The sequence below is a fragment of the Lampetra fluviatilis genome, chromosome 66 (assembly GCF_964198595.1).
Source record: "Lampetra fluviatilis chromosome 66, kcLamFluv1.1, whole genome shotgun sequence".
Taxonomy (NCBI): domain Eukaryota; kingdom Metazoa; phylum Chordata; class Hyperoartia; order Petromyzontiformes; family Petromyzontidae; genus Lampetra; species Lampetra fluviatilis.
Genome location: NC_136340.1, coordinates 6292971 through 6310942, shown reverse-complemented (window position 1 = coordinate 6310942; position 17972 = coordinate 6292971). Strand labels below are relative to the sequence as shown.

General features: G+C 48.4%; 1 protein-coding gene across 1 annotated transcript; it reads left to right on the top strand.

Annotated features, from left to right (window-relative positions):
* The first annotated feature begins 6590 nt into the window (after nt 1–6590).
* LOC144952192 (olfactory receptor 8H2-like) lies at nt 6591–8785 on the top strand. Its single transcript, XM_078882596.1, has 2 exons — nt 6591–7160; nt 8339–8785. Exons 1-2 carry the CDS (start codon nt 6591–6593, stop codon nt 8783–8785), a joined length of 1017 nt encoding a protein of 338 aa, XP_078738722.1.
* The last annotated feature ends 9187 nt before the right edge of the window (nt 8786–17972 follow it).

Sequence of the window (17972 nt, the reverse complement as noted above, 5' to 3'; positions counted from 1 at the left end):
TCCATCTCTTCTCTAGCACGTGAGGCGCCCGTTTAGCCCGTTCTATCTGGCCGAACAAAAGCTGTTAAGGCATGCGGTGGCTGGGAATGCGGGCTACGTGACCCAGCCAACGCAGCCTTGCCTGCCGGAGGAGCTCACCGATGGGACTTTGCCCAGATCTTTCAAGGATTTGTGAGCTCCTCACACAATTCAGCCTGGTTAAACACACACATACACACACACATACACACATCCACCACGTACCTCCCCGGCTATCCACACCACAACGACAAAGGATCCCCGTATAACATTAACAGACTGTTGGGGCAAGTGCTCTTAGCAAGTAGCAGCACGTATGAAAGATTGGCACGGTGCGTACGGGGTAGGCGGCCAGGACCACGCCTGGCTGCCTTTGTCTCCCTAGTGCCATTTCTATGTTTAACTGATAAACTGAACTCCCATGATAAACTGAACTCCCATGATAAATTGAACTTCCATGGTAAATTGAACTTCCATGGTAAACTGGACTCTCATGGTGAACTGGACTCCCATGGTAAACTGAACTCCCACGATAAACTGGACTTCCACGGTAAACTGAACTCCCATGATAAACTGGACTTCCATGATAAACTGGACTTCCATGGTAAACTGGACTTCCATGATAAACTGGACTTCCACGGTAAACTGAACTCCCATGATAAACTGGACTTCCATGATAAACTGGACTTCCATGGTGAACTGGACTTCCATGATAAACTGAACTCCCATGATAAACTGGACTCCCATGGTGAAAATGACTCCCATGGTAAACTGAACTCCCATGGTAAACTGAAATCCCACGGTAAACTGGACTTTTATGATAAACTGGACTTCCGTGGTGAACTGAACTCCCACGGTAAACTGGCCTGCCATGGTGACACTGCTGTGCTACCTGTGAAGGCTACCGGCACTGTGGCACACGAGGGGGTGGGTGGCCAGCACCACGCCCGGCCGCTTTTGTCTCCCCAGTGGCGATGTTTACTACACACCGCCATCAGGTTACTCATTTGGGGCTGAGTCGATCTAGGGGCAGACCCAGGACCGGTTAAAATAATCGTCACTGGTGGCGTTGGCCGTGAGCGGGAATCGAACCTGGGTCGCCACCGCTACGCTCACACACAACCCCACACACACACACACCCACACACACACACACGCACTCACACACACACCCCCCCCACAAACACACACCCACACACGCACTCACACACACACGCACACACACACACATACCCTCACACACACACACCCCCCCACACACACACACCCACACACGCACTCACACACACACGCACACGTGTACACACACCCACACACACACACACGCACTCACACACACACCCCCCCACACACACACACCCACACACGCACTCACACACACACGCACACGTGTACACACACTCACACACCCCCCCCCCCCCACACACACACACCCACACATACCCACACACGCACTCTCACACACACCCACACACACGCACTCACACACACACGCACACGTGTACACACACTCACACACACACCCCCACACACACACCCTCACACCTCCACACACACACCCTCACACACCCACACACACACACGCACTCTCACACACACACGCACACGTGTACACACACTCACACACACACCCCCCACACACACACCCACACATACCCACACACGCACTCTCACACACACACCCCACACACACACACCCTCACACCTCCACACACACACCCTCACACACCCACACACACACACGCACTCTCACACACACACGCACACACACACACATACCCTCACACACACACACCCCCACACACTCACACACACACACCCCCACACACACACGCACTCTCACACACACACGCACACGTGTACACACACTCACACACACCCCCCCACACACACACACCCACACATACCCACACACGCACTCTCACACACACACCCCCACACACACACCCTCACACCCCCACTCACACACCCTCACACACACACGCACTCTCACACACACACGCACACACACCCACACACACACACACATACCCTCACACACACACACACACCCACCCCCTCACACACACACACACCCACACACACACACGCACTCTCACACAAACACGCGTACACACACTCACACACTCACACACAGACACCCCCACACTCACACACCCACACACTCACTCTCACACACACCCCCCCACACACACACCCTCACACACACACGCACTCTCACACACACACGCACACACACACACACATACCCTCACACACACACACACACCCCCACCCCCTCACACACACACACCCCCACACACACACACACGCACTCTCACACACACACACCCCCACACACACACACCCCCACACACACACACACGCACTCTCACACACACTCATCATCAGCTCTCTCACTTGGCCCCGACACTCGAGGGACTTGGGCTTCGGGGAGGAGGGGGGGGGGGATCAGGAAAAGGTGGTGAGTATAAAAGACAGAGCTGCTGCTGCTGATGATGATGATGCTGCTGCTGCTGCTGATGCTGCTGCTGATGATGATGCTGCTGCTGCTGCTGATGATGATGATGCTGCTGGCTTGGTAAGGAATCATCATCGTTTATGATTATTTTCATTCTCGTAGTTTTTTGTATTGTGTGTTGAACTTCTTTCGCACCGTACGTAGCCAACCGTGCTGTGTGTGTGTGTTGCACTTCTTTGGAGCCCTGTGCAAGCCAAACCGTGCCAATCGGAGTTCCAGTGAAATTACTTCGTCAATCTAGATGACGATGACGACGGTGACTTAACAGCGGCACGACACAGCTCCCACTGGCTTGCCCATATTGGAAGGGAGGAACGTTCCAGACGGCCGCAGAAGCAGCGGCGGCATCTGCAAGCGACCGCGCGATGCTGTGACCCACCGCGACTACGCCGACGCTTTTAGCCGGGGGCATGTGGACTGTGTGCATGAATCCTAATGGTTCCACAGGTGGTGAGTGAATGGGTGAGTGGCTGGGTGAGTGAGATCTTGCGGTGGTGGTGGTGGTGGTGGTGATGGTGGTCGTTGTCCACGTGTAACAGATCTTGTGATCATGATGGTGATGATGATGGTGATCCACATGTTACAGATCTTGTGGTGATGGTGATGATGATGATGATGATGGTGATCCACATGTTACATATATTGTGATGATGATGGTGATGATGGTTATGATGATGGTGATAATCCACGTGTAACTGATCTTGTGATGATGATGGAGATTATGGTGATCCACATGTTACAGATGTTGTGATGATGACGGTGATGATGTTTATCATGGTGATCCACGTGCATCAGATCTTGTGATGATGGTGATGATGATGATGATGGTGATTGACATGTTACAGATCTTACGATGGTGATGATGGTGTTCCATGTGTAACAATACCTGTGATGGTGATCGTGATGATGGTGATGATGACGGCGGTGATTCACGTTTACAGATCTTAATCAAAATAATTACTACATTTATAGAGCGATTTTCATCAACGACCTCGAAGCGCAGAACACGACACAGCAACACCAGCAGACATTCGGCATAAAAGTTATATTATAAATCAATTTGAAAAATAGTTTACTCAATTAACAAAAAAAATAAGCGGAAGCGCACAAATATGTTATAAGGTGCAATAAAAAAAATGTACACAGACTTAGGGATGTCTCGTGAAAAAGCATTCCATAGCCCGGGGGCTACACGGGGACAAATCTCGGTCACCCATGGACCGGAACCTTTGACCTGGGAATACAGAGAGAAGATCAGCATCATGCCCAGATCTTAGGGCCTTTGAGGTTGACATATGAGCGTGCAGCATGTCATAGGCTGGGGCAAGATGGTTTCACCGCTTTGTTAAGTTAACAATGGGACTTTAAACTATATTCTATGTGAAACTGGAAGCGAGTGCAGGGAGGCCAAAACGGGTGCAATACGATGTGAAGGAAGCGTTCTTGTTAACATCCTAGCCCGCTGCATGTTGAGCATGCTCCGAATTGATTAGCACCTTCTTAAGACCGTATAATATGTTTATAACGAGATGAGATGAAGGCATGAGCCAGCTTTTCTGCATCTGAGGCATGGAAAAGAGATCTGACACGCGAAATATTCAGAAGATGGAAAAATGAAGTATTTATGTTTTTTTTTCCAATAAGAGCCTTGAAGGACAATGTGGGATCACAGATGACCCACTAGATGTGTGACTCCCTGTGCCGAACTGATTGCGGGACCGTCACTCGTAATGTCGAAGGGTGCAGCTTTGTGAAGTTGGCGGGGTGACCCACTGAGCATCACCTCCGTTGAAACACCGTTCGATTGGAGGAAGTTTTGTTGCAACTAACTTTCGTTGGAAACCAGCGCCAAAGTAAGCATGGAGGCATTTGAGCGTCGTCCGCATAGCAATGAAACTTTAGGCCGAGATATCGGAGCAAATTGCCTAGTGGGACCATATGAATGGAAATGAAAATAGGGCCAATAACTGAACTCTGAGGAGCGCCAAATGAACACGTGCCTGGGAGAAGATTTCAAATCTCACATGGACTCAAACTGTTCCCGATTAGCTAGATAAGATCTGGACCAATGGAGAGCAGTTCCTGAAACCCCCATGGATGCTTTCCAAGATGTCACGATCGACGGTGTCAAAGGCTGAACTCGGATCCAGCAAAAGCGAGAATACTGGGTGAGCCATAGTCAGCAGGGATCAATGCTTTAACTCAGAGCTGTCTCAGTGTGCTGTGTCCGGCTCTGAACCCAGACTGGAATGGATCCACCAACTCGTGAGGGGACAAACGGTGGTTCAACTGCAAGGTAGCCAGGCGTTCAAGGACCGCGGGTAGGAAGGGTAGGTTGGAGATGTTATTTGGAACCTCAGAATCAAGGCCGATGAGGGTTGACAGCTGCACGTTTGAAGGTGGAAGGCACAATTCCAGAGTTGACAGATTGATTAAAAATGTTGGTTTCAAATGGGCAGAGTAAATGGAAAAGTTATCGAATTAATTTGGTTGGGCAAGGAATCGAGCAAACAAAAGGTGGATCGGGACTGAGCCACCAAACCAGAAATGGTTGATAGGGCAACCTTGAAAAAATAAAATAATAGAGTCCTCACGGATAGCGGGGAAATTTTTGAAATAGGGGCAGGCGAAGAAGATTGGGGTAATTCGGTGTCGGATGTTATACATTCTATCCAAGAAGAATTTGATAAATGTATCGCGTTTATCTTTGGATTGGGAAGAGGATGGCTGAGATGGTGGCTTTATCATCCGATCAAATGCAGCAAAAAAGTGCTGTTGGGTTATGAACATTGTTCGCAATTAGATTTGAGAAGAAACACGCCCTAGCCTGGTGTAAGGCGTGAATTGACTGATGATGTTTCTAAAAATCTGCAAATTGACTCTAAGACCGGATTTCATTCAAGTCCGCTCCAATTTTCGCACGGTTACCTTCAAGGAGTGAAGCCCATCACGAAACCAAGGCGCAGATTGATCAGTAGATATTTCCTCGGATTTAAGTGGGTCCAAGGCATCAAGGATGGATCTGAGAGAATCATTATCAACCTTCACCACGTCATCTTGAGCTCAGAAATCATTATCATAATTACCAACATCTTCTGATGGTGATCGTTATGATGGTGATGATGATGATGGTGATCCAGGTGTAACAGATCTTATGATGGGGATGATGATGATGATGATGGTGATCCACGCGTAACAGATCTTGTGATGGTAATGATGATGATGGTGATCCACGTGTAACAAATATTGTGATGATGATGGTGATGATGATGGTTTTTTGATTCTATTCAGATTTCTCACCAACCTCGGAGGATGTTTTTTTGCGAGCTTTCAAGTTGGTCAAGAACCCAATCCCTTCATTAATCACACGGTGCGTGACCTGAAAAGGAACGGGATTTTTAGGCGACGTTTCGGGCAATTGCCCATCTTCACGGCACATGAATAAAGTGCACAAGATATGTCCATCTCGGGATGACATTGAATGGAAGAATTCTCCAAATATCCCTCTGAAAGCCAATGAGAGGTGACCCGTGGTGATGAGGATGATGATGATGATGATGACTATGATAGTGGTGGTGAAGACCGAAGGATCATAGTGTGTGTTGTGAGTCTGGGCACCTCAGAGACAGCTGCCCCACAAAAACCACTACAAGCACCACCACAACCACCACCACAACCACCACCGCAACCACCTTTCTCCGTCTCGCTAATCTCCATCACCACCCACCAACGAGACCCCTGACGATCCCACCATCACCAACGTTGCCATAACGACCACCACCGCTACCGTCACTATCACCACCATCCATCCACCTATCATCACCACCACCACCTCACCACGCATTGCTAATCAAACTTAATTTGGAGCTTTCGTGACTGCAGGAATTACTCTTTGGTTCTTTCGGTAAAGTCACGTATAAAGATAAAATAATAAATTTATCCATCACCTACCACCACCATCACCACCACCACCACCTCGCCCAGCATCTCTGCTCTTTATCCATCACTCACCACCACCACTCTAAGTACGTGGAACTCTATCACCACCACCATGGACTCGAACTCATCTTCATCATCTTCCGTCTCCAGCACGCTCATTTTGATCGCCGGTCTGCTGCGTGAGCCGGCCGGCACGCGGCCGCTCGTCTTCACTGTCGTCCTCTTCTTCTACTCCGTGGCGCTCGTCGGCAACCTGCTGCTGTGCGCTGCCATCTACCGCGACGTACGCCTCCACAGGCCCATGTTCATCCTGCTCGCCAACCTGGCCATCAGCGACGTCGTCGGCTGCTCCGCCACGCTGCCGCGCATCATGCACGACCTGGTGGCGCCCAACTTCATCTCGGTGGGCGAGTGCATCACCCAGATGCTCGCCATCCAGTTCTACCGCGCGCTCGAGTGCTACGTGCTCACGGCGATGGCGCTCGACCGCTACGCGGCCATCTGCAGGCCGCTGCACTACCACGCGGTCGTGACGAACGGGCGTGCGGCCGCGGCCAACGCGGCCGTAGTGGTCGTGTCGGCGCTGCTCGTCTCCGTGCTGCTCATCCTCACCTCGAGGCTCAACTTCTACAACTGCGACAGACCCAAGGCCGTGTACGCGGCGCAGTGCGACAACGTGCAGGTGAGCGGAGGAGTCCGCGTGAGTGTGTGCCCAAAGGAAACGATGCTTTCCACTGGCACTTCCGAGCCGAGCCAGCACACTTCGGATTTTTATTTTTTTCCACTGGCACATCCTAGTCAAGCCGGCATGGTACGGGTATTTTTTTTTCTTACACTGGCACATTCGAGCCGTGCCAGCATGGTACGGGTGTTTTTTTCTTACTACCACTGGCACATCCGAGCCGTGCCAGGATGGTACGGGTGTTTTTTTATTACTACCACTGGCACATCCGAGCCGTGCCAGCATGGTACGGGTGGTTTTTTTTTTACTACCACTGGCACATTCGAGCCGTGCCAGCATGGTACGGGTGTTTTTTTTTACTATCACTGGCACAATCAAGCTGTGCCAGCATGGTATGGGTGTCTTTTTTTTTACTACCACTGGCACATCCGAGCCGTGCCAGCATGGTACGGGTGTTTTTTTTTTTACCACTGGCACATCCGAGCCGTGCCAGCACGGTACATTGAGCAACCACCAGGTGGCAAAAGCGCCGAATGGCAAAGCTTGACCGGTTATCCGCCAATTCTGCTTCCAACGTTATGCGGTGAAACCGCTCCGAAGGCTGTAACCAGGACGGGCGATCGGCAACCTGTAGCGAGTGAGGAAAAAAGTAGCTACGCTTGATTTCATTGTCAAATATTACAGACGGTACATGGTACACTACATGCAACTTAAACAATGGAAACACTAAATTTCGATTTAAAGCTTTCGTGACTGCAGGTATTCATCTTCTTGGTTCTTTCGGTAAAGTCACGTAGAAGTGAAATAATAAAATAATAAAAATTTAACATAATAAAATAATTCTCACGACGTTTTGGCCACAACGCAAGCAGCCGTCCTCAGGTGAAGAACAGGTCTGTCGAGAAGACTCTGTCTGCTTGCGTTGTGGCCGAAACGTCGTGAGAATTATTTTATTATGTTTTTTTATTTTTATTATTTTATTACTTCCATTCTACGTGACTTTACCGATATAACCAAGAGGATGAATCTCTGCGGTCACGAAAGCTTTAAATCGAAATGGGATCCATTGTTATATTTACTGAACAACTATTTTTTGGGCCTGGCAAAGACAGCCAGCCCTTTAAGAACGAGTAGAATACATATTCTGATTCTGCCCATCTGCCCGCCCGCCCGCGCAGCTTCTGAACTTTGCGTGCAGCGACGGCACGGCCAACAACGTGTACGGCCTCGTGCTCACCACCTCCACGGTGGGCCTGTCGCTGGCCGCCGTCTCGTTCTCTTACGCGAGCATCATCTACGAGTGCCGCTTCCGCGGAACGAGCAGGGACACGGCGGCCAGCAAGGGCCATCAGAAGGCCATGCAGACGTGCGTCACCCACCTTCTCGTGCTCGCAGTTTTCTACCTTCCCGTCCTCTTCCTGGTCACCTACAATCGCGTGGACAAGTACCTGCCCATCCCGGACGCCGCTCGCCAACTCCTCGGAGGGCTCTTCTACCTCGCCCCGCCGGCGCTCAACCCCATCATCTACGGGGTGCGGACCAAAGAGATCCGCAAGGCCATGCTCAGGATCCTGTTCTGCAAATTTGGACGCGACTCCGTGATGCCAGGCGACGAAGGGCACTAGCGGTGCCGTGACCCGGCACGGTACGGGTGGGTTGTTTTTCTCCACTGGCACATCCGTGCTGAGCTAGCACGGTTTGGGTGTTCCCCCCCCCCCCCCCCACTGGCATATCCGAGCCGAGCCAGCACAGTATGGGTGTTTTTTTCCACTGGCATATCCGAGCCGAGTCAGCACCGTTCGGGTGTTTTTTCTTTGTTTGCTTTCTCCCCACAGGCACATCTGAGCCGAGACAGCACGGTACGATTGTTGTTTGTTCAACTGGATATCTGCCTAAGCTGTGCCGGAACCAAACCCTGATGAGCACGCTTTGCATCACAAGAAGACGTCTGAAACTGGCTCGGGGCCAAGCAGGGCCAGGGGCAGGGCAAATTAATCGTCCATTGCACTGTGACGTCACCGCGTCGTCTGCACACGTCAGGTTCATATCGTGTGACATCAGAGGCACGGCTCGACTTCGACGTTGAATTAACACCTCGGCGTCGCACACATGTACACACACCTTGTGTGTACACACACGCACACACATGCGCGGCTCCCTCACCTTTCTCTCTCCAACACACACTTCACGCACCGCACGTAGCCAACCATACATGCCTCACACATCACACACACGAGTACCTGAACTCATACACAAAACACACCTCACTCGCACAAAGGACACGTCCAATTCACCCACGCAGTACAAACAGAGACAAAGTGGGTGGGTGGCCAGCACCACGCCCGACCGCCTTTGTCTCCCCCAGTGGCGATGATGTTTACACATCGCACCGGGAACTCATTTGAGGCCGAGCCGACCTAGGGGAGGCCCAGGACCGGTTCAGACAATCGTCAACTGGTGTTACATAATATATTTACAGATATAAAAACAAAGATCCCCCGTATAGCCTTAACAAACTGTTTGGGCAAGTGCTGTTAGCGAGCACCTATGAAGGCCGGCACGCTACATGAGGGAGTGAGTGACCAGCACCACTCCCGGCCGCCTTTGTCTCCCCAGTGGCGATGTTTACACACCACACCAGGTACTCATTTGAGGCTGAGTCGACCTAGGGGAGGCCCAGGACCGGTTCAAATAATCGTCACTGGTGTTGCTGCACCACACACACACACTCTCACGCAATCGACGGAATTGAATTATCAAAGTACTTGGTCAATTGTATCAAAGCACGTGATCATTCGCATAAAATCACGTGATCAATTGCATCAAAGCACGTGATCAACTGTATCAAACCACGTGGTCAGTTGTATCAAAGCACGTGATCAACTGTATAAAAGCACGTGGTCATTTGCATCAAACCACGTGGTCAATTGTATCAAAGCACGCGGTCTATTGTGGTCACGGTGTCAACTTCACGTATTTATTCAGTTCTCTGTGAACGCGCATTTCATAATTCGATGTATTATCGATGATTCGCGTATGGTACGCTTCCTCAGTGTTCACATTAAAACACACCCATCTATATGATCTATATATATACACGCGTATGATTATTATTATTATTGTCGTAGTATATCAAAGCGGTTCTGTCGAGCAAAGTGGAGATTTCGGATTGGTCGAAGGTATTGGCGGCGTTCGGGGCACCGCGTTGCCACTCGACATCCCTGACGTGGATTATTTTTATTGATAACGGAAGCCCGAGTCGAGGGCAGCCTCCGTCGGGTTGGAGATTAGTCCACCCACGGGTAGAAGATAGTGAGATGGAACAGATGGAGATTAGTCCACCCACAGGTAGAGGGAGTGAGATGGATCAGATGGAAATTAGTCCACCCACGGATAGAAGAGAGTGAGATGGAACAGATGGAGATTAGTCCACCCACGGGCAGAAGGGAGTGAGATGGAACAGATGGAGATTAGTCCACACTCTGCTGTCGGAGTGAGATGGAACAGATGGAGATTAGTCCACACACGGTTATAAGGGAGTCATCACCTTTACCCACGACCTCCTGCACGCCCGGCGAGGTAGACAACATCTCGGACACTTATCGAGCTGACAGACAGCAGCAGTGACCCTTTCCAGAGCCCTAATTTTACTAACCAACGGGTGGGGAGGGGGGAGGTGGGAGGGGGATTGTGTTAAAATAAAGACGCCGGAAAAGCGCCCCACGTGCTAAAAAAAAATTGCAAGCGATGTCGTTTCTGTTGTTGGGCATCAGGTAGGGCTAAGACAGCAGGCAGCAGGCAGCGGCGGTGGTGGTAACGTGAGCCTCGGAGGAGCGGACGAACAAAGCGCTTTAATTTGCTCGCCACGAGAGACATCCCGTTGATGGAAGCCTCAGGCGCGTGCGATGCAATCCGACTCTGGAGCAGAGGTCGCAACCGGGTACCCGATACCCGTACCCTACCCGATACTCGGCTACCCGTACCCGGCCAGGTACGGGTACCCGTTTGCGACCCTGGTGCGGCCGGGTACGGGTACGGGTAAGGAATCAAAACCCGTTTGCGACTTCTGCAGTCTGGAGTGACCGACCACGTGCGCGTCTTGAATTGAAACATGTTGATACTCCTACTGATGATCCTGCTGTTGTGGAGTGACTCATGCAGCCAGCTATGGCTGTAGAGTTTGGTAGTACATGTTGTTGATTATGGATTCCTGCAGTCACGAAAGCTTCCAATCAAGATTGAATATTACATTTGTTATCATGTCACAGTGCATTATCCGTTCTTTTTCCATTAAAAACGATATAGTCCCATAGAAGTGTTAAACATTGTTGCTGTGACGGTTCCACCTGAAGACGGAAGCTTTTGTTGCCTCCGAAACGTCGTGATTTCATTTATTTTCATTTTTACCTACGTGACTTTACCGAAAAAAAACAAAGAGAATGGACCCTTGCAGTCACGAAAACTTCAAATCTAGAACTAAATTGTCTTATGGTTGTTATTGTTTGACTTGCATCCCACCGGGATTTTTTTTGCACGCAGCGTTGATACGCGGTGGCTTTTTCTCAAAGACTTTGCAGTTTTTTCCTGGATTTTTCTGTTTGCGCGTAGTACCTTTAAGACGTTTTTTGTTCACGTTTTTGTTTGATCAGTTCCTATGATCACTGTTTCATTGCTTTTATGGCTTGATTTTGCTGATTTTTAAAAGTTTTTTGGTTTGGCCATGTTTGTTTGTTGTAGTACGGAGTTAGACTGATGGCCTTAATCTAAGTTGTCTTGTGGTTGTTGTTGTTGTTTGACTTGCATCCCACTGGGATTTTTGCACACAGCGTTGGTGTACGGTGCTTTTGTCTGCAATATTTTGCCGTCTTTTCTTGGATTTTCAGTTTGCACAAATTCACTTTAAGATGTTTTCTTGTTCATGTTTTTGTTTTTTGTTTATTGCACCCGATTCAAGAGCCGCATGGCTCACAGGGCTATGCCTAATCAATGAAACTGAACTGAACAAAAGGCCGCCGTTCTTCTCTGGAGTGTCGATTGCAGGTCATGCGGTGCTTAAACCCGAGCAAATATAGGGAGCTTCAAAATTTAATTTTCAACACTCCTGAGAATTTGCAACAATACCACGAGAAATGTGCCAGCGTTGAAGCTATTAACATTGCATCCATACTCTTTGGTTCTTTCGGTAAAGTCACGTAGGTAGAAAATAAAATAATAGATCACGACGTTTCGACCTCTGGGATGAAGCCGTGTTGCAGGCGCGGGTGGGTTGATTCTAGGAACTTGAATTGTGAGAAGAGACAAGACGTTGGGAAATGAGTGACAAACGGTGACTCACCAGTGACTCACGGCCTACCCGTACCCGGCCGCACCTGGGTCGCAAATGCCTACCCGTACCCGTACCCGGCCGGGTACGGGGAGTTGGGTTTCGGGTAGGGTACGGGTATCGGGTACCCGATTGCGACCTCTGGCTTCTAGCATTTTAGCCACGCCGTTTGAGACCCATTCAGTACGGTGAAAAAGGCGCCCATGGCTGTAATGATGATGTCACAACGCGAGGTGGCACTGTGCAAATACTCGTCACGACCTACATACTCTAGGCTTTTGGAAGTGTCAACGGGGTTGTGTGGTGTGTCATGGGGACAGCATTTCAGTGCTTTGTTGTCTTGTTGTCGTATTGTTCATAAATGCCCACCGTTGGTAGATAAGACAGTTTATATCACTTTCACGGGACGGCAAATAATACGACAAGGTTTTTCTTAATTTAGAACACCGTCTTTTCAGAGGTCACTCGCAACAGCCCCACCTCGTGGAAATGTCACGAGCCACCACTGGATTGGAGGAATATGGTTTGAACGAGATCGATCGGAAAACAGAGACATGATCAGTCAGAGGCAAAGGACGGGGATCGGCTGAAGGTAAAAAAAACAAGGACAAGAAGATTTCAAGCTTTCGTGACTGCAGGGAGTCATATTCTTGGTTCTTTCGGTAAAGTCACGTAGAAGGGAAATAATAAAATAATAAAAATGAAACAATAAAATTCTCACGACGTTTCGATTGCTTATGTTGCAATCGAAACGGCGTGAGAATTTGATTGTTTTATTTTATTACTTCCCTTCTACGTGACTTTACCGAAAGAACCAAAAACAAGGACAAGAAGGTTCGAGAAAAGGGGGCCCTAGGAATATAAAAGGTGGGACAGAGGACGAGGAGTGTGAACGTTCGGAGGACGTTACAAGCTGGAAGACAGGGCACGGAGCTTAGGGTCCTTTATTTGTGGCTGTGTCCAAATAAAAGTGTCTCTTAAAGCATCGTCGTCAGAGTTGTTCCACTTCGATGCTGGAAAAGAGGTCCGATGATGCGAGTTATACATATACAGATTGTCCCATAATTCTGGAATCATAGGAACAAAGAAAACTAAAAAGGCAATGAAAACGCTTGTATTCACAGAAACGTGCGCAATGTGTCCCCCATTTTTTTTCTTCATAATCAACGTTTTTGGGTTTAGATCGCGTTATTTGTAAGTGTGTCGTAACCCTCCACCACCCGACACGGCCAATCAGTAAACAAGTGTCACGTTGACAAAAGACAAATAGTTCACTGCTTTAGCCCACCGGTGTGTTGAAGCGTGAAACCACAACATTTACTATTTGAGTAGCACGACGTTTCGCTGGTAATTGCTTCCAGCATCATCGGGCAAATCGCCAGCTGGATGCAATTACCAGCGAAACGTCGTGCTACTCAAATTGTAAATGTTGTGGCTTCAACACACCGGTGGGCTAAAGCAGTGAACTATTTGTCTTTTGTCAACGTGACACATTTTTACTGATTGGCCGTGTCGGGTGGTGGAGGGTTACGACGCATTTATAAATAACGCGATCTAAACCCAAAAACGTTGATTATGAATAACATTGGTCGCGAAAGCCTGCTACGTGTTAAACTGATTTTTTTTTCTTCATGGTTCTTTCGGTAAAGTCACGTAGAAGGGAAATAATAAAATAATAAAAATTTAACATAATAAAATAATTCTCACGACGTTTCGGCCACAACGCAAGCAGCCGTCCTCAGGTGAAGACCAGGTTCAGACGCTGTCTCCCCGACAGACCTGGTCTTCACCTGAGGACGGCTGCTTGCGTTGTGGCCGAAACGTCGTGAGAATTATCCCTGCAGTCACGAAAGCTTTAAATCGAAATAGTGTCCACCATTGTTCCTGATACACAACTCCAGACGAGATGCTCAGTCAGCAAGCGCACAGTAAATGGTATCGGGGGGTAATGGCGTCACGCGCGTCAATAATGCGCGGACGCAAACGTTCAACACTCTTAATGTTCTATGCTTTGACCAGTGCCGCCTTCAAGTGACCCCAGAGATTTAAAAAAATCTCAGTGGTGTGAGATTGGGGGCTTATCGCTGGCCATTCCACAGGCCCTCGACGTCCTGTCCAATGAGCAGGGAAAGATGAATTCGTTTTTTTTCCCCTATCATTCCAGACTTATATGCATGGTGTCTAGGACAGCCCACATAGCGGTCGGACCCAATAACCACCAATTTACGATCTACCCCTCCCCGCCTTCACAATCTCCCCTCCCTCCTCCTCCTCCATCATAGCTCGACCAGTTGCACGCAACTAATTGACGCTAATTAGCCGCAATTATCCGCTGTGCGGGCGGTGTGCACAGCACTCGGGATCATCATCATCACTTAGTGGTATCTCCCAGTATCCCCTATAGACTCCCTCGCTCTCTCTCTCACCCCCATACCCCCACCACCTCACACCCCACCAAGGTGACCCCACGCATCCCACTCCCTTGATCCCAGGGAGCCTCTCTCACGCTCTCTCTCTCTCTCACGGGACGCGGATGGGAAATGGAGGGGATGAGGAGGAGGAGGAGGGGGTGGAGGTTGATGAGGATGGAGGAGCAGGAGGAGGCAGATTTATAAAAGGCAGCAGCAGTAGCAACAGCAGAGAGTACTGCTGCTGCTGTTGTTGTTGTTGTTGCTGCGGCTGTTGTTGTCTGGTAAGGAATTTCATTATCCGTGGTGGTTCAACAACAACTTCTGTCTGTGTTTCTATTATCCACCAACTTTCATCTGTCTCAATGATCTAACAACGTCTGTCCGTGTCTCTATGGTCCACCAACTTCTGTCTGTCTCAATGATCTAACAAAGTCTGACTGGGTCTTAATGATACACCAATTTTTGTCTGTGGCTCTAGGATCTAAAGACTTCTCTCTGTGTCTCTGTGATTTAACAACTTCTGTCCGTGTCTCAATGATCAAACAACTTCTGCCTGTGTCTCAATGATCTAACAACGTATGTTTGTATCTATGACCTTACACTTTACAGTGAGGGAAAAAAGTATTTGATCCCCTGCTGATTTTGTACGTTTGCCCACTGACGAAGAAATGATGAGTCTATAATTTTAATGGTAGGTTTATTTGAACAGTGAGAGACAGAATAACAACAACAAAATCCAGAAAAACGCATGTCAAAAATGTTATAAATTGATTTGCATTTTAATGAGGGAAATAAGTATTTGACCCCTCTGCAAAACATGACTTAGTACTTGGTGGCAAAACCCTTGTTGGCAATCACAGAGGTCAGACGTTTCTTGTAGTTGGCCACCAGGTTTGCACACATTTCAGGAGGGATTTTGTCCCACTCCTCTTTGCAGATCTTCTCCAAGTCATTAAGGTTTCGAGGCTGACGTTTGGCAACTCGAACCTTCAGCTCCCTCCACAGATTTTCTATGGGATTAAGGTCTGGAGACTTGCTAGGCCACTCCAGGACCTTAATGTGCTTCTTCTTGAGCCACTCCTTTTCCTTGGCCGTGTGTTTTGGGTCATTGTCATGCTGGAATACACATCCACGACCCATTTTCAATGCCCTGGCTGAGGGAAGGAGGTTCTCACCCAATATTTGACGGTACATGACCCCGTCCATCGTCCCTTTGATGCAGTGAAGTTGTCCTGTCCCCTTAGCAGAAAAACACCCCCAAAGCATAATGTTTCCACCTCCATGTTTGACGGTGGGGATGGTGTTCTTGGGGTCATAGGCAGCATTCCTCTTCCTCCAAACACGGCGAATTGAGTTGATGCCAAAGAGCTCCATTTTGGTCTCATCTGACCACAACACTTTCACCCAGTTGTCCTCTGAATCATTCAGATGTTCATTGGCAAACTTCAGACGGGCATGTATATGTGCTTTCTTGAGCAGGGTGACCTTGCGGGCGCTGCAGGATTTCAATCCTTCACGGCGTAGTGTGTTACCAACTGTTTTCTTGGTGACTATGGTCCAAGCTGCCTTGAGATCATTGACAAGATCCTCCCGTGTAGTTCTGGGCTGATTCCTTATCGTTCTCATGATCATTGCCACTCCACGAGGTGAGATCTTGCATGGAGCCCCAGGCCGAGGGAGATTGACAGCTCTTTTGTGTTTCTTCCATTTGCGAATGATCGCACCAAATGTTGTCACCTTCTCACCAAGCTGCTTGGCGATGGTCTTGTAGCCCATTCCAGCCTTGTGTAGGTCTACAATCTTGCCCCTGACATCCTTGGAGAGCTCTTTGGTCTTGGCCATGGTGGAGAGTTTGGAATCTGATTGATTGATTGCTTCTGTGAACAGGTGTCTTTAATACAGGTAACAAGCTGAGATTAGGAGCACTCCCTTTAAGAGTGTGCTCCTAATCTCAGCTCGTTACCTGTATAAAAGACACCTGGAGCCAGAAATCTTTCTGATTGAGTGGGGGTCAAATACTTATTTCCCTCATTAAAATGCAAATCAATTTATAACGTTTTTGACATGCGTTTTTCTGGATTTTGTTGTTGTTATTCTGTCTCTCACTGTTCAAATAAACCTACCATTAAAATTATAGACTGATCATTTCTTTGTCAGTGGGCAAACGTACACAATCAGCAGGGGATCAAATACTTTTTTCCCTCACTGTATGTATTTCTCTATGATCCAGTAACTTCTGAATGTGTCTCTATGATCCACCAACTTGTCTTTGTATCACTAATCTAGCAACGTCTGCCTGTGTACCAATGATTCCCACCAACTTCTGTCTGGGTCTCATTGAGCCACCAACTCCTGTCTGTGTGTGTGTGGTGTCTTCCTGGTAGGCCTCGGCAAGGTAAGGTAAAAGTGTAAAAACAACGAGCCTACCTTTACCCTACCTTTTACCTTACCACAATACAATCACTCTACCCTACCTTTTACACTTTAGCAGGTAAGGTAAAAGGTAAAAAGCAACGATCCTACCCTTTACACTTACCCCTTGGCATGTCGACACCTTTACCTTTACCCTTTTCCCCGGTAAAAATGGTACAATTACCTTACCTTGCCGAGGCCTACTTCCTGGTGCGTTCATTATCGTGTACAACAAACAAAACCTGTGTTTAATCTTAAATTTGGAGCTTTCGTGACTGCAGGAATTATTCTTTGTTTTTTTTCGGTTAAGTCACGTCTAAAGATAAAATAATAAATTAAAATAATAGCATATTACGACGTTTCGATTGCAACGAAACGTCGTAATATGCTATTATTTTAATTTATTATTTTATCTTTAGACGTGACTTAACCGAAAGAAACAAAGAATAAAACCTGTGTTTGCCTCCCTCCCCTTCATACAAACCGATTCGCTCTCTCTCTCTCTCTCTAAAGTCGACGAACATCACCTCGGGCGCAGCGAGATTTAAAAAAGAAATCTGTCTTTGCCTCCCTCCAACACGTGACCAATTAGAGAGAGAGGGGAGTTTGTCAAAGTAAAACCAACACGTCACCAATTAGAGAGAGGGAGATTGTCAAGTAAAACCA